Source organism: Myotis yumanensis, unplaced genomic scaffold (genome assembly GCF_028538775.1).
Source record: "Myotis yumanensis isolate MYYU_CA2020_CCGP unplaced genomic scaffold, mMyoYum1.0.hap1 SCAF_6, whole genome shotgun sequence".
Lineage (NCBI taxonomy): Eukaryota > Metazoa > Chordata > Mammalia > Chiroptera > Vespertilionidae > Myotis > Myotis yumanensis.
The window spans coordinates 83,448,760-83,466,582 of record NW_027223757.1 but is presented as its reverse complement, the minus strand read 5'-3'; the positions used below and the strand labels follow the sequence as shown (position 1 = coordinate 83,466,582).

At 40.4% G+C, this 17,823-nt stretch overlaps 1 protein-coding gene across 2 annotated transcripts in view; it reads left to right on the top strand.

The window, feature by feature from the left end:
• Window positions 1-17,823, top strand: part of CDC5L (cell division cycle 5 like) — a 56,220-nt gene that overhangs the window by 17,075 nt on the left and 21,322 nt on the right. Inside the window, exons 8-14 of one of the 2 annotated variants that reach the window (XM_070418492.1) lie at window positions 435-623; window positions 5,097-5,245; window positions 8,512-8,674; window positions 10,771-10,935; window positions 12,577-12,657; window positions 12,943-13,185; window positions 16,692-16,889. In XM_070418492.1, the coding sequence (XP_070274593.1) occupies window positions 435-623; window positions 5,097-5,245; window positions 8,512-8,674; window positions 10,771-10,935; window positions 12,577-12,657; window positions 12,943-13,185; window positions 16,692-16,889 (1,188 nt within the window). The remainder of the gene's footprint in view (window positions 1-434; window positions 624-5,096; window positions 5,246-8,511; window positions 8,675-10,770; window positions 10,936-12,576; window positions 12,658-12,942; window positions 13,186-16,691; window positions 16,890-17,823) is intronic. The other variant, XM_070418493.1, reaches the window with a different exon arrangement.

The following is a 17,823-nucleotide window of genomic DNA, read 5'->3' as shown; positions in this document are numbered from 1 at the left end:
GGTAAAATTACTAAGATAACATACTTTGATTTTCTTAGGGACCTTGTGGATGAGTGGACTCTCTGTGTGATATTTTAATTGTTTTTCAGTCATCCCCCCTCCCCCCATATGATAGTTTTGTACAAACACAAGTTTTTGGTATATTAATATGTTGCTTATTTTAAAATATTTTTAGTGTGGAAATACACTCAAGACTTCGTAGCTTGATACATGGAATTCCCCCCTTCACCCTCTGCCACTCACATTATATAGGAAAGACTTAAAAAAACTGTGTTATGGAAATTTTCAAATCCACAACAAGTAAAGAGAGTGGTACAGTGAACCCTGTGTACTCATCACACAGCTTCAGCAGTTTATCTTTCTGGAATATGGGCGTTTTAAGTTGTGTTGTTTTCTGGTTAGAATACTGTTCACTGTGATAACTTTATTTTTAGATTTCAGATGCAGAACTCCAGGAAGTTGTGAAAGTAGGCCAAGCAAGTGAAATTGCACGTCAGACAGCTGAGGAATCTGGCATAACAAATTCGGCTTCCAGTACTCTTTTGTCTGAGTACAATGTCACCAACAACAGCATCGCTCTTAGAACGCCACGAACGCCAGCTTCTCAGGACAGAATTCTGCAGGTAAGCTGTCATACAGTAGAATGAGCCTTTTCCTTTTTGTTATTGTAAGGATTATGAAGCAGAACACTGAATGGTTTGGTTTTGTTTCTTTACAGTTTGAAACTGAATCCTGAATGCATGGATCCTAGAGATTTCTGTAGTAGGGAAGCTAAATCAGCAGATTCAGTAGTTAGGCAGTTTTCTTCCTACATTTATTAAGTCTTAGTTTTTGGGGTTTTTGTGAAGCTAGCCCTTCTATCTTCATTGGTCTTTAGTACCTGTCAGTAAAGCACTGCATTTTAAATGTTGCCTAGCAATCCTAGAAAGAAGTCAACTGTGTGTGGTCAGTAATTTTTAAAACTTCCCTGCATTTCTGTACTTAGCTTGGCATAGGCTGCCATCCTCCTTCCCTCTCCTTAACTCCTGAGGTATACAGCTCTGTGTGTTTCTACAGTGTCTGCATGTCAGAGAATAGCCAAACCTAACAAAAGACCATTGAGTCTTATTACCCTTACATCTTATTTTCTTTTCTCTAATGGAAATACCGTTTTAAGGTCTTGATTCAGGAGTCAAGTAGTCCTGTATGGCTTAGTAAGAAAACAGTTGTGTCCTTCATCACTTGTTCTCTAGAGGCACCAATTACAATTCTCTGTTTTTATTAACTTATTGCTAAGATACTTGTTATATGTTGATCCCCCCCCCCCCCCCCCCCCCCGAGTTTTAGGCATTATTTTCCAACCAGAAGTTGAACATGTGGCTCCATTACATCCTCTGCCTCTATCATTCATACACATTCTTTCCATTTCCTCATTCTCCATTATAGTTATACTAGAGGTCCGGTGCATGAAAATTCATGCACTGTAGTGGGGGGGCGTCCCTCAGCCCGGCCTGCCCCCCTCACAGTCCGGGAGCTTTCAGGGGTGGGAGACAACCCAGCGATCAGGGGAAGGCGACACCTCATCACACCTCTGCTGCTGCCACTGCCAGTAGTGCAAGCCTTGGCCGGCCCTGGTTACCTGAGCCTCGGGTGGCCCTGGGGGGCTGGGGAGCTGAGGGGACTGGGGTTCTCCGGAGGCAGGCATGCAGCAAAGCTGAGGGGACTGGGGGTCTCCGGAGGCAGGCGTGCAGAGGCTTGCTGTGTGCCTGCCACCCCGGTGGGGCTGAGGGGACTGGGCGCCGCCATCTTGTGGCTGTGGGCATCGCCATCTTTGAGGGCTGGGCAATTAGCATATTCCCTCCTTATTGGCTGTGGGCACCACCATCTTTGAGGGTGGGACAGTCAATTAGCATATTCCCTCTTTATTAGATAGGACTAAAGGCCAGATGCACGAAATTTGTGCAAGGGGCTTGGCCCCCACTGTCCTGGCAGCCATGGGCCTCTTCCTTAGCCCCTGCCTGCTGCGGCTTTGTCCGGAAGGACATCCAGTCTAATTAGCATATTACGCTTTTATTATTATAGATAGTTATATCATAATTTTGGTTAGCTCCACATTCATGGTTTATCTTATGATTATGTAAACCATAGTCCATTATGAGCCACAAAGTGCCTTATAATTACTACACAGTATTTTTTTTTTTTTAGTTAATACTTGTTTTATTCTATTGTTAAATTATCTGATTACTTAGTGCTAATTCAACTCCAGACTATACATTAACTGTAAATCTCCTGTAATTTAGGTATTCTTACCTTTTTGAAGAAGACTTTCCCCAAAATTCTGAATGTTCTAGTCTGGACTGATTACGCTTAAGACCTTGTTTACAGCTCCTTCTCTTGATTTCTTTTCACTGTCACCCTAGAGTCTCTTGGATGTCCTCTTTCCTGGCTCCCTGTCTTTGGCTGTCTTGGCTTATTTCCTTGTTAGTGAAGCATACCCTTCAGTAGCTTTCTGAGGAGGTGTTCATTGAAGATGGAAGTTTTAAGACCTGGCATATCTGTGAATTACTGTTCTACTTTCTTATATAATTGGTAGTATAACGGTTTAGAATTCCAAATTGAAATGGTTTTTGTTCAGTTTTGAAGGCAGTGCTCCAGTGTCTTCTAGCTTCCATTATTGCTGTTGAGACCAGTGCTATTCAGGTTAATAGGAAACCAGTGTTTTTCTTTTTGTGGAAGTTTATATGCGCTTCTCTTTTTCACAAGCATGCTTCTTGGTGTGGGTCTGTTTTTAACCATTGTGCTAGGTACTCTGGATCTTTGCATTCTGGAGACTCATGGCCTTCTATTCTGGGAAGTTACTGTATTTTGAAATTTAACAAAATTTCCTCCCTTTCATTGATCAGTTTTCTCTATGAACTTCAAATTTTCTTATTTGTTTCTATCTGGTTTTCTGTCTTAATTGCCTTTTTGACTTATTGCTAGGAGATTTTCTGTATTTTATTTTTGTTCAGTTATCATACAGTGGGGCCTTGACTTACGAGTTTAATTCGTTCCGAGACCGAGCTCGTTAAGGAGCTCATTAACTCAAATTACTCTGTCAACTCAATGCAAAAAATCGGCCGAGAGACAGCTGGTATCTCAAAAAACTCGTTAGTCGGGACACTTTGTAAGTCAAGCCCCCACTGTATTTTTAATTTCCAAGAGTTCTTTTTAAAATGTGGTCAATTTTTTAACATTGCATTCTTATTTATGAATATCTCTTATGTCTCTTAGGCTATTAATGATGGTTTTGTTTTTATAGGTTTTCTTTTCCCTGCATAGTTTTTAAATTCCTTTTGTTAGTTTTATTCTCTATCTTTCATATGAGATGTTTCCTTAAATTTCTTCTGATCTTTGGCTCTCTGCCTATATCTAGGGGGTAGAGGTGGGACAATTAAAACTGATTTGAAGTTCCTTAAATGAGTGTGGGGCTCCTTGACTCTAGGCTTACTTGTGGGCTGAACCTGCTGGGGTGTTTCACTGGGGAAGTCTTGATGTCAGTATTTCTAGATCTTTTTTCTTGGGTTAGTTGGATTCCCTAGAGAAGTAAGTAGCTTCCACTCTCCTGCCTGGAAGGCATCAAGCTGGCCAGCCTTTTGGGAACCTAGATGGGGAAAAATGCTTTGTACTTGGAATAGCAGAAAGAGCACATACAATTGATAATGTGAAATGTAAGGTTGTTTTCATTAATAACAAATAACGAATTAAGCCTTGCTACAGTTATCTTCATTTGCCCCAGAACTTGGTGGTTTAAAAATTGTTATACTCATGTTTTCTGTGGGTCAGGAATTCAGAGAGGGCATAGAAGGAACAGCTTGTGTCAGCTCCATGTGTCTAGGGCAGGGGTGGGCAAACTTTTTGACTCGAGGGTCGAAATGGGTTCTTAAACTGGACCGGAGGGCTGGAACAAAAGCATGGATGGAGTGTTTGTGTGAACTAATATAAATTCAAAGTAAACATCATTACATAAAAGGGTACGGCCTCTTTTTTTTTAGTTTTATTCATTTCAAACGGGCCAGATCCGGCCCGCGGGCCGTAGTTTGCCCACGGCTGGTCTAGGGCCTCAGCTAGGATGACTCAACATTTGAGGTTGACTTGATAGTTAGGGGGCCTGGAATCACCTTTTCATGTTTGGTGTTTGCTTCTGGCTGTGCTGGGAATGTGGAGTAAATTTACGCGTGGTCTTGCCTTTCTCAAGGTGGCATCAAAAGTTGAACTTCTCCCGTAGTCTCTCAGTGCTCCAATGTGAGTTGTTGTAGTGAGTGTGTGGGAAGCTGCATTTTTTTTTTCTTGCCTTGGAAGGCAAGCAGTGTTATTTAGCACTGCGTTCTATTAGTTATAAGCGAGTCCACCTAGATTCGAGAGGAGGGGATGTAGACTTCACCTCATTATGGAATGAATGTCAGGGTTGGATTATAACAAGAGCATGTGAGATGAGAGATAATGATTTGACTATCTTGAAAAATAACAATCTTACAGACCCTAAATTGGGTATTAAGATACTTGTAGGTACAGTGATAGTAATGAATACAGGCTTATAGTGGAGGGACTGAGTTAAGCAAGACTTCAGAAATGAACCTGCCCATGTGAGTTTTCTTACGAAATGATAGGCCAGCTGGTAGTGTCTTCACTTCCTAGTGCGAGAATCAGGTTCAAGAGGCTAATGAAAACTAGATATACAATTAATTAATGATAACACTAGATTAAAGTTTAGTTGTTCTGACATTTAGTCCAAGCTCACTTTGGGAAAATTGAATTCTTAGTTCTTTATGATTATAAAGAGGTTTGGCACAGATAGTAGGAGAAGCTTTTGGATAAATGGTAATGCCATATATGAGGCCACAAAAGCATTTCTTAACATATAAAAATTTGTTCTTAAACTTCTGAGGTGCCATGTTAGGTTGACAGAGGAATGGAAGTACTGAATCTGCCATGACCTAGTAGTCATTTTCTCTTTTGGTTTTAATTGAGAAAATGTATAAGAATTTTGTTTGTTTTAAGATTTGCATAGTAGCACCAGAAGCGAGGATTCTGTCTTCTGTCTAAACTGTTGAAATACTTTTTTTCTCATTAACCAGGAAGCCCAGAACCTCATGGCCCTGACCAATGTGGACACCCCATTAAAAGGTGGACTTAACACACCTTTGCACGAGAGTGACTTCTCAGGTGTGACTCCGCAGCGGCAGGTTGTACAGACTCCAAACACAGTTCTTTCAACCCCATTCAGGTATCTATCTTCTATCCTATCTAATAATAGAGAAACATGGTAATTAACCGTAACTTCGCTACCCTTCCCATCGGCTAATCAGCAAGATACGCAAGTTAACTGCCAACCAAGATGGCGGCCGGCAGCCAGGCAGCTGAAGCGAGCAGGAGGCTTGCTTTCTCCAGTGACAGAGGAAGCCAAGGTTCCCCGCCTGCCGCAGCCCAGCTCTGAGCTCCGGATGCAACAATGTTGCAATTATAGAACCTAAACAAACCCCAGGTACCTGCTTTCAGCCAGCGTGGCCTCAGAGCTTAGAGTGGCCAGTGATGGCAACAGAGTTTCAGCCGGCAACGGCCTCAGAGCTGGAGCCGGCTCTCAGCTCCAGTGACAGCTATAGAAGGTAAATAAATCCCAGAATTAAAAAAAAAAGAAAAAAGGAGAGGCTGGGAGCTTCATTCGCCCACCAGCCTAAAAACAGCCCTCAGCCCCTCACCCAGACTGGCCAGGCACCCCAGTGGGGACCCCCACCCTGAAGGGGTGTGACCAGCTGCAAACAGCCATCATCCCGTCATCCAGGCTGGCCAGGCACCCCAGTGGGGACCCCCACCCTGAAGGGGGTGTGACCAGCTGCAAACAGCCATCAGCCCCTCATCCAGGCTGGCCAGGTACCCAAGCGGGACCCCCACCCTGATCCGGAACACCCTTCAGGGCAAACTAGCCAGCCCCCACCCATGCACCAGGCCTCTATCCTATATAGTAAAAGGGTAATATGCAAACTGACCCTAACAGCAGAAGGACTGGGAATGACTGGTCACTTGACACACACTGACCACCAGGGGGCAGACGCTCAATGCAGGAGCTGCCCTCTGGTGGTCAGGGCGCTCTCACATGGGAGGAGTTCTGCTCAGCCACAAGCCAGGCTGATGGCTGCCAGTACAGTGGTGGTGGTGGGAGCCTCTCCTGCCTCCTCAGCAGTGCTAAGGATGTCCGACTGCAGTTTAGGCCTGCTCCCCGCTGGCAAGTGGACATCCCCCGATGGCTGCCAGACTGCCAGAAGGATGTCTGATTGCCATCTTAGGCCCAATCCCCCGGGGAGTGGGCCTAAGCCAGCAGGTGGTCATCCCCTGAGGGGTCCCAGACTGTGAGAAGGCACAGGCCGGGCTGAGGGGCCCCCCCCTTACCCCCCGAGTGCACAAATTTTTGTGCACCAGGCCTCTAGTATATATATAAAAGGCTAAGCGACTGTCCGGTAGCTATGACATGCACTGACCACCAGGGGGCAGACACTCAACGCAGGAGCTGCTGAGCTGTGGTGACTTAGCAGCGGTGGTTCTTGGGTGACACACCCCGGAACCAGAGAGGAGGGAGCCTGATTCCAGGGTGCACCACCCGAGAACCGGCCTCTCGCAATCCGGGACCCCTTGGGGAATGTTGGAGACCTGGTTTCGGCCCAGTCACTGCAGGTCAGGCCAACGGACCCCACCTGCCAGAGGGACCCTGCTCACTTCACAGATGCCCTTCGAGCCGTGGCACCACCCCAGGTGTGGTCGGCTGGGGAAAGACCATGGGAGGTTGGCTACAGGGTGTGTCCGGCCCCTCTCACCCAGTTATCCCCCCCCCCCCCCCATTAATTTCCTTCCAATGTGAACGAATCCATGCACTGGGGCACTAGTTATAAATAAGCAGATGTTTTCTCTTTTAGATAAACTTGAATCTGAGAACTTGGACAACATGTTTCCTTTAGTAATGTTAACAGAGTATGGAAATAGTGATCAATTTGTTTTCTTGACTTTTCCTCACTCAGTAGTAAATAACATAACAGTATCCAGGAAATGGTTAAATACTATATGGAGCTTCCTTTCCGCAGTTTCTGATGCTAACACCTTGTTTCCGAATACGTTTTATCTGATTTAAAAGAGCAAATAAATCCATTATTAATAATCATTTGGTGAATTTGATAAAAATTATTATTCTTTTTATGTATGTACTACTATTGCTTTTCCCCAAACATTTTATTATGGAAATTTATAACATGCAAAGAGGTTGAAATAATGGTAAAACAAACATCCCTACACTCACCACCTAGGTTTCTATAGTTGTTAACGTTTTACTGTATTTGTTTTATCACATATCTATTCATCTATCAATTCATCTTATTTTAATGCATTTCAGAATAACTTGCTGTATCAGTTTATTTCACTGCTAAACACTTCCTTGTGTATATCATTAACTGGAGTTTAGGGTTCAGTATCTGTTTGTAATTCTTTTGTTTTAAGCTACTGTGTTTTAAAGAAGAATTTTAAAAATACAAACGTTATAGAAGCAAGTTGTATTAAAATGGAATTTGAGCTTTTAAAGGTTGGAAATATTTGGGGTTTACTTTTAATTTTAAACATTAGGGTATGTCCTCCCACTGGTTGTTTAGATAGAAAGCATCTGACTATTACAGCCCTGCATGACAGCACAATGAAGAACCATTGGCAGCCAAATCCTCATTTAATAACACTTGCAAGGCTTGTAAGAGAGCCTAATTCCTCTTTTTTCTGTATATGTCTTGTCTCTCAACTACATTGTAAGCTCCTTGGGGGCAGGGACCATGTCTGATATGGTAACACCTCACCTCACCTCTGGGGAACAGCTCTCTGGCAGCATTCACTTGTCTGGAACACAACCAAGATACAGGAAGTAAGCAACCAAAATAAAAAAGGCTTGGACAATTAAAATTTAAGTTGCAAAGTCTATTAGGATTTTATTCCTAAGAGATTCTCTTAGCTCTCACTCAGAAGTGTTCATATTTAGATATGATTCCAAAAGAAAAAGAAATGTAAGGAGAGGAACTACTTAGAGTATGCACACTGATGATAATGATGTTATAGCTAATAGAGGCAGGCATAGAAATGATAAGAAAAAGGCCCTGAATTAAAACTGAGAGTCTGGGGTCTTTGTGGTGGCTCTCCTTTCTGTCTCCTGTATGTTCTTAGCTACTGTACCGTATCAAGAAAAAGTTGAAATAATGTTTGGGGGACCTATCTTAGGAAGGCAAGTAATATCAAATGTAATGACTTTATTTGAAGTCATTAAAATAAAAATACTGTGTGTAAGTAATAAGCTAGTTGAGCCAAACCTTTATATTAATCTAGAGATCTAACCTAAAACCAGATTAGGGAGACAGAATTTCTGGAATTTTTATTTATTGTTTACCTTGTAAAATAATTTGTGAAAAGCATTTGAAAGCACAATACAAATAAAAGCGGTACTTTTATTAATTAGAATTTTTGTCTTTCTAGGACTCCCTCTCATGGATCAGAAGGGCTGACTCCCCGGAGTGGGACAACTCCCAAACCAGTTGTTAACTCCACCCCGGGTAGAACTCCTCTTCGAGACAAGTTAAACATTAATCCTGAGGATGGAATGGCAGACTACAGTGATCCCTCTTATGTGAAGCAGATGGTACCTGTCAATTCCTGTTTAATACTCTTAAAAGAAAATTTTTTTTTCTATCTTATGGCTGCCAAATTAAAATGCCCTCCCTCCCCAGTCAGTGCATATTACTTATTTCTTAAGAATCTACACACCTATGGATGTCAGCAAAGGAAAATGATTTGCAGTACTTAATCTCATGCCTATTTTTTCTTACTCTTAAAATGTTTGTGAGTATTGATTATGTCGGTAGTAATACTTGTATCTTTTGTGATTTTAATTTTTATCATTTACTAATCAATACTTGAATGGTACATTTATTTTTATATGTTTTATTATTATTTTAAAAATACTTTTTAATTGATTTCAGAGAGGAAAGGAGAGGGAGAGCGAGAGAAAATCATTGATCAGCTGCCTCCAGCATGTCCCACACTGGGGATCAAGCCCACAACTCAGGCATATGCCCTGATCAGGAATTGAACTGTGAGCTCCTGGTTCATAGGTCGATGCTCAACTTCTGAGCCATGCCAGCTGGGCGATACATTTATGTATTTTTTTAAATTTTTATTTACATAAAATAAATTGTTAGTTTTGAACACCTCAAATCAGATTTTGACCCTTGATTCCTGTTTGCTCTCTACTTCTTCAAGGACAAATCTATATCTCAAAGCAAAGTTAATTTGAAGTTTATTGCTGATCTTAATAAAGATTTCTGTCATATGTTTTGAATGGTGATGTAGAAAGGTAATGATAAAAATGAAGGTTGGCCCTAGCCGGCATGGCTTAGTGGATAGAGTGTTGGCCTGTGGACCAAAGAGTCCTGGGTTTGATTCTGGTCAAGGGCATGTACCTTGGTTGCAGGCTTCTCCTAGACCTGAGCCCTTGTCGGGGCTCATGTAGGAGGCAACCAATCTCTGTGTTTCTCTCACATCAATGTTTCTCTGTCTTTCTCTCTTCTACTCTCCCAAAAAAATCAATGGGAAAATATTCTTAGGTGAGGATTAACAAACAAACAAAAATAATGAAGGTTGCAGTTTTGCTCAGCCTATGATAATGCTTTTATTACATCACTATTAGGCCTTATTATGATGCCACAGGAAATCATTGTGAGATATTTATAATAAGTTCTAATGATGTTGGCCTGTTTTCAGTTTACAAATTCTAACTTCATATATAGATTTGGTTAGGGAGGGTTCTTTTAATGGTGAAAATTGATATCAACTAATGCCAACTCTGAATGGCTACGTAAGAATTAAACAAATGAAATATACGTGTGCAAAGCACAGATCTGGACACTTCTAGGGATCTAAAGTTGAGTAAAGATGTCCTTTGTCTTAAAGAAGTTTATACTCTGGAGAGATTGGCAGTACTAAACCAAGTTAAAAAATAATTGTAATATAAGAACAGAGTAAGCTCTTTGAGTAAAACCAGCATGCTTATTTAGGGCGGCCAAGGAAAGGAGTAACAGTTGGTTGGGAACTAGTAAAGCCTTCATTGACAAGGTACGTTCAGAAGGAAGGTGGTGGCTGTTCCAGAGGGAGGTCACAACATGAGTAAGTGTGGAGCATGTTTTTAGCAACTCATCATGTCTACACCTAGCAAATGTGTAATGGAGCAGTGGGGAGTGAGATTGGAAAGGTGAGCTGAGGATATACTGGGAAAACTTTGGGCCCATTGGACTGTTTTTTGGCTTTCATATGACCTAGTCTTTCTATTAAAAATATACGTACACACACACACAAATTCAGGCATCTTTTCAGGTTAGATTTTATTAGTCCAGGGACAAATTGACTTTTGAACTTGTTCTTTTGATTGCTATTAAATTTGTGTCAGCAATGTTTTCCTTAAATGGAAATCCTGAAGGACTTTTTTTGCCCTTGTAGAGGTACTTCCCAAACCTTCTATTAGAATATGCTAGAGTAACTCCCACTGATTCCAAATTGATTTGTCTTAATGTAGGGAAGAACCGGAGATAGAAATTTAAAAACTTGTCTCAAATCTGAAGTTAGGGATCATTTTTTAGAATTAAAATTAGGCTAATTATATTTTAGGAACTCATAAAATATTGGTTGGTTACTACTTAAAGTATATGAATTGAGAAGGATTGATTTTTTATTTTTCTACAGGAAAGAGAGTCTCGTGAACACCTCCGTTTAGGGTTGATGGGTCTTCCTGCCCCCAAGAATGACTTTGAAATTGTTCTACCAGAAAATGCTGAGAAGGAGCTGGAAGACCGTGAAATAGATGATACATACATTGAAGATGCTGCTGACGTAGATGCACGGAAGCAGGTGGGTAATGGTGCTGGAAAGGAAGGAAGTGTGGGTTTGCTGAATGTGTCCGTGGGCTGAAAAGAATGGCCATTAAATGTCTCAAGATCTCTACCTATGAGGTTTTTCAATATTTAAAAAACCCTAAAGTAAATTGCTTACATCAGTAATAATATATACCCACATCCTATATAATAAAAGGCTAATAATATGCAAGTCGAATGAATGGTGAAATGACCGGTCACTGTGACGCACACTAACCACCAGGGGGCAGCGGCTCAACGCAGGAGCTGCCCCCTGGTGGTCAGTGCACTCCCACAGGGGAAGCGCCGCTCAGCCAGGAGCCTGGCTCACCACTGATGAGCGCAATGGCGGTGGCGGGAGCCTCTCCCGCCTCTATTGCAGTGCTAAGGATGTCTGACTGCCGGCTTAGGCCCGCTCCCTGCTGTGAGCCAGTCTAAGTCGTCAGTCGGACATCCCCCGAGGGCTCCTGGACTGCAAGAGGGCATAGGCCGGGCTGAGGGACTCCCGCTCCCTGAGTGCATGAATTTCGTGCACTGGGCTTCTAGTAATTAATAATATACTCAATATCTTGATAGGCATTCTTAAAATGTGCTATCATCTATCTATCTGTCTATCTGTCTGTCAATTTAAATATCCTTTGTCAAATTCATTATGCTTCCTTAAAATACACATAAGTAGTCTTTTAGACATTGCTTTTTACTCTAGCCAAGAGTTACTGATCAGTCTGAAAAACAAGTACATTTTGGATTGGTTGAGTAAATGGTTTTAGATCAGTGTACACTAATAAAAAATGTGGATTTGGAAATTTAGAGAGTGTGCCAGAATAATAATAGTAACATTTTGTATTAATATATCTTATAGTTAATTACTTTCTCATTTGCACATAGCAACTTGGTGATGTAAATAAAATAGCTTCACTTTAGAAATGAGGAAACAGGTGCAGGTGAATTAAGTTAACCTTAGCAGGTCTCATGGCTGGAAAGTGGTGACTCTTGAACTGAAACTGAGATTAAGTGACCCCTTTTAGGAATTCTTGCAGCCTAGTTCAGGATGGTTTTGAAGTTGAATAATTTCATCGGATTAGAGTGAGAATGGCATCATTGGAAATCGTATTTTAGAGGAAACCACATGAATATGCTTTTTGGTGGGAATATAGGGTAATACTTTTTGTGTTTAGTTCTTTTAGTGACTTTGAAATACATTTAGTCAGAAATGTTGTGAGATTCTAATGTGCTATCCCACATGATTCATAATTTGAGAATCAAACACCTTCATTGGCTGGATTTTTAAATTTAAAAAAGTAGCTTTGGGTGAATGAAAAGGGTTGTGTTGCAGAGAAATAGTCACCTCAAATTTGAGGATTCTGATTTACACAAGGAAAGGATAATTATCTGATGGACACAGCATGTAAATTTGGAGCGTACTCTGGTAGTTGTTGGAAGTTCTTAATTTCTGTTTGACTGAGAGAACGAATAGATTAATTTCTGTTGCCTTATATGGCCTTACTGCAAAGTTACAGATGTCTAGATCTTTAGCTCTTGAACATATATGTTCTTATAGACTGAAGTGTTTTTAACTTTATTGAAGTGTCTTAAATACTGTATAAGGGCAATAATGGATATAAAAATAATTTTTTAGGCCATACGAGATGCAGAGCGTGTGAAGGAAATGAAGCGAATGCATAAAGCTGTCCAGAAAGATCTTCCAAGACCATCAGAAGTAAGTGTTAGGATTTTTGGCTGGGGAAGTTTTAAGTTTTTTTTTTCATGTGATTGATTTCTTTTTAATATCATTCATAAAGTCTTATAAAACAAAATTTTATCTACTGCCTAGAATATAGTACAGAATTTCTCAGTTCTAGTCACTGGAACAAATAAGTATTTAAAAGGGGAAAAAAAAGAGGATTTCTTTCGAAAATGTATAACTGCTGTTTATGCTAGAACAAGTAATGTTAGTATATTGCAGTGAATATGTTTGGTAATTTTACTTATTTTACAATTTTAGGTAAATGAAACTATTCTAAGACCCTTAAATGTAGAACCGCCGTTAACAGATTTACAGAAAAGTGAAGAACTAATCAAAAAAGAAATGATCACAATGCTTCATTATGACCTTCTACATCACCCTTATGAACCATCTGCAAATAAAAAAGGAAAAACTGTAGGATTTGCTACCAATAATTCAGAGCACGTTGCCTATCTGGAACATAACCCTTATGAAAAGTTTGCTAAAGAAGAGTTGAAAAAGGTATGATTGAGCGGAATATTTCTCTTTTGAGATTTAAGTAGTTGTTTGATGCTGTGTATCATGGACAAATACTAACTTCTTTCCCCATACTGATATTCATGGGTATTCTCCTCCCCCTTCCCCCCATCCCAGTGTTCAGCGATAGGTCTTTATTATATCAACACTGGCTCTGGTGATGGTGTTTTTGTTTCATGGGTGTGTACCTGATTGACAGTTGCTACAGCTCAGCTATGTCTCTGAATAGAATTGAATGCCTTTAATACTTGAACTTCATTTATTTAGACTAATATAAAATACAAGAATATATTAAAAATGTTTTCAGTTTAAGCTCTTTATCTATTCAAAGAAAGGAAATATTTTTTACTGAATTTATTTCCCTCACATGATTTCTCTCTGTCCTTTTGGATATAAAGAAAGAAATATTTTCTTGTATGAAGTCTGTCCTGCCTCTTCCATATTATTCTTTCTGCTCTGACAGAGCAAACAGCTGTGAATAGAAATTGTGAATTTCTATTGTGTGTTAAATACTGTATAATGGCAATAGTGGATATAATGGATTTCTATTGTGAATAGAAATCTGTACAGTGGTGTAAGAAAATACAGTTGGTTTCATGGTTGGAAGCAGAGTGGTCATTAGCTTAAAAGTCTTTATCTCTGAGGGGCAATGATTGGAATGGCTTAAATGTAAAACAAATAAGATTCTTTTTTTCTGTCTTTTCTCCTGCACTTTTCCTCTCCCTCTTTCTTTGTCTTACTTTGTATTTTTCTTATTGTATAAGTGATACATATTTATTATAGGATTTTTAGAAAATAGAGAAAAGGAGGAGGCTTTAGATTATTTCAGAATTTGCCCCTGATTCCTGAGTAACCTCGACTTACTTTTTTTAAGTGAGTGCAGTTGGAACTTGACATCTGCTGAGTGACTCTGCTGCAGTAACCACATCTAATTATTGAACTGGGGTTGAGAATTAGACAATGAACTTGATACTTGAAGAGTTTTTTCTCTTTTTAGAGTAAAAACATGAGGGAAGATGGCATTTAAGAAATAAGCTTTTCTACACCCTAGCTGGTTTGGCTCAGTGGATAGAGCGTTGGCCTGCAGACTGAAGGATCCCGGGTTTGATCCTGGTCAAGGACACATGCCTGATTGTGGGCTCGATCCCCAGTTGGGGCATGCAGGAGGCAGCTGATCAATGATTCTCTCTCATCATTGATGTTTCTATCTCTCTCTCCATCTCCCTTCCTCTCTGAAATCAATAAAAATATATAAAAAATAAATAAATAAGCTTTTCTAAATTTATTGTATGTATGGACACCTGAAATAAGGAGCACATCTGCCCTGGCTAGTGTGGCTCGGTTGGTTGGAGCATCATTCCATACACCAATAAATTTCGGGTTCAATTCTCAGTCATGGCACATACCTAGGTTGCAGATTTGATCCCCGGTTGGGAGAGCGTAGGGGAGGCAGCTGATTGATATTCTCTCTTACATCAGTGTTTTCTTCTCTTTCTCTCCCCCCTTCCTCCTCTCCCTTCCTCTCTCTCTCTAAAATTAATGCATGTCCTTGGGTGAGGATTAAAAAAGAAAAAAAGGATCACATCATTGCTAATAGAGATTCTGTAGGGGATAGGTTTTAATACATTTTTTAATTAATAATTTTCTTTTGTTAACCCTCACCTGACGATATTTTTTTCTTTTTTAAATTTTTTTTAGAGAGAGTGGAAGGGAGGGAGTGGGGGGAAGGGAGAGAGAGAGAGAGAGATGTGAGAGAGCGACATTGATTAGTTGTCTCCCGCACCTGCCCCATTCGGGTCAGTAGGGGTTTGAACCTGCAACCCAGGCACTTGACTAGGAATGGAACCCGGGACCCTTCCCTGCTCGGGCTAATGCTCTAGCCACTGAGCACACTGGCTAGGGCCTAATGAAATTTTTGAAAGTAGTAATTGTAAATAGTGTTTTAGAATTATTCAAAACCATTATAAATTAGTTTAAATATTTTTTCATATTTTATTTATAGTCCTATTTGTTCCAAAAAGATTTAAAGCAGCTATTTATCTAGCAGATTATTATTTTATTTTAAGTTCTTTATTGTTGAAAGTATTACATATATCTCCTTTTTTCCCTCATTGACCTCTCCCCGGCCACTCCCACCCACCTATTTAGCAATTTCTTTATGGACAGTTTAAAGATTACGTAGGTGTATTCTCTCCTAATAATGATAAGAGCTGAACTTGTAAATTTTTATTATGTACAGTTTCAGAGTGGGATACCATTTCTCTTACCATAAAGTGTCAACTTTTCACTAAGTGTGTTAACATTGGTTTGTTTCCATTATTTTCCCTAAGAGGTATTGTTTAAAAGTTTCTATTCTTGCCCTAACCGGTTTGGCTCAGTGGATAGAGCGTCGGGGGCATGTATCTTGGCTGCGGGCACATTCCCTGTAAAGGGTGTGCAGGAGGCAGCTGATCGATCTCATCGATGTTTCTAACTCACGATCCCTCTCCCTTCCTCTCTGTAAAAAAATCAATAAAATATATTTTTAAAAAAGTATCCATTCTTTAGCTTACATAGACGTGATTTTTATATTTTTTGTTTAAAATTTTTTGTATGCTGATCATTTCTCTTAATTTTACATATTTTGATCTGTTTATTTTCTGATATTACTTAGAATGATTGAATGCTTTCTATAAAGCACAAAAAGTGATTGTCACTTTTTCATGAGCCATGAAGCAAAGGGCTGGAAGAAGTTCATGTGGTATGCTCACAGAATCTGGGTGTCTGGTGTTGAGCTAGGCACTCTATTAAAGCTGTGGTTTGAATCCAGGCCTGCACAACTCCCCCCAACCCCCTCGTTCTTAGTGAGCAAAAACTGGCCTATGATCCATCAGTATTTGACTTGTGCCCCCAATCTCATTCTCTAGCAATGTCAGGGACATTTTTTCAGATGAGAACAAAGGCATGTGTAAAAAAATGCCTAATTCCATGATCATGTGTGAAGTCCCTCATGTAGATAGAGGTAGTAGAGTGGAAGCCTTGGTGGTGTTTGGCTTGAGCATGATCCTGCTTTGTCTGCTAACTAATGATATGTTTTTGAACAAGGTGTTTCACCTCTTTGAACCTTAGTGTCATCAACATTAAAATGAGGTTAATATTGACTACTTTCTAAGATGGCTGTGGTATTTGGAGATAATATACACAAAACTATTAAATTCAGTTCCTGGTACATAGTAGACACCTGAGAAATGGTAGCTGTTGTTATGAGTGAAGGCAAAGGATTGTTTATATTATTGGAGCTACATGGATGCTTGGCTTTTCAGATCAGTCTGCATTGACTTATAGGCTCTCTTACTCATTTTACTTAGGCATTTTTACCCTTCCAAGAAACAACCAGTCAACTAGAACTCCTTGCCTTTGTCCAAAGGAGGAGGAAAAGCAGTCTTTAAAGCTCCCAGTTGATGGCAAGTCTTTCTAATACTCAAACTTATTGAAATTATTATCTTAAACAGGCCCAAGATGTTCTGGTACAGGAGATGGAAGTGGTAAAACAAGGTATGAGCCATGGAGAACTCTCAAGTGAAGCTTATAACCAGGTGTGGGAAGAATGCTACAGTCAAGTTCTGTATCTCCCTGGGCAGAGCCGATACACACGGGCCAACCTAGCAAGCAAAAAAGACAGAATTGAGTCACTTGAAAAGAGGCTTGAGGTTGGTATCCATTAACATTCTAATTTAAATGTACTTTGATTGAAATAATGAGCCAAGTAATACCCCTGGAAACAACTTCAGAAAAATAGACCTGAGGTGATTTGCCTTTGCAATTCTTGAGGGAAAACTACACTGAAGTGTTTGGTACTCTTTGGCTTTCTTTTTTCATTGGATTTTCATGAGTTGCTGGCCTTCATGATGAAGAGTAACCTCCAAGTTGGTCACAGGTCAATCAGAACCTTTAAGATGTGGGAGCAAGGAGCCAAGACATTAACACTAGCCCTAGCCAGTTTGGCTTAGGGGATAGAGCGTGGGCCGGTGGACCGAAGGGTCCCAGGTTTCATTCCAGTCAAGGGCATGTACCTTGGTTGCAGGCTCAGTCCCTGGCCCCAGGTTGGGGTGCAAGTGGGACGCAGCCAATTGATGTGTCTCTCTCACCTTGATGTTTCTCTGTCACTCTCCTTTCCTTCCACTCTCTCTAAAAATCAATTGAAAAATATCCTCAGGTGAGGATTAACAACAACCATAATAAAGTTAACACTAGTCACTCAGAACAATGTAGATCAATGCCAGAGTAGCTTGTTTTCTCTAAGAAGGAAACTCAGTGGTTCCAAGGAGCCTTTTTCTTTTTTTTTTTTTAAATATATTTTATTGATTTTTTACAGAGAGGAAGGGAGAGAGATAGAGAGTTAGAAACATCGATGAGAGAGAAACATCGATCAGCTGCCTCCTGCAGATCTCCTACTGGGGATGTGGCCACAATCCAGGTACATGCCCTTGACCGGAATCGAACCTGGGACCTTTCAGTCCGCAGGCCGACGCTCTATCCACTGAGCCAAACCGGTTTCGGCCCAAGGAGCCTTTTTCTATAGCCAAAAGAGCACATTTAGCTCTAGCTGGTTTGGCTCAGTGGACAGAGCGTCGGCCTGTGGAC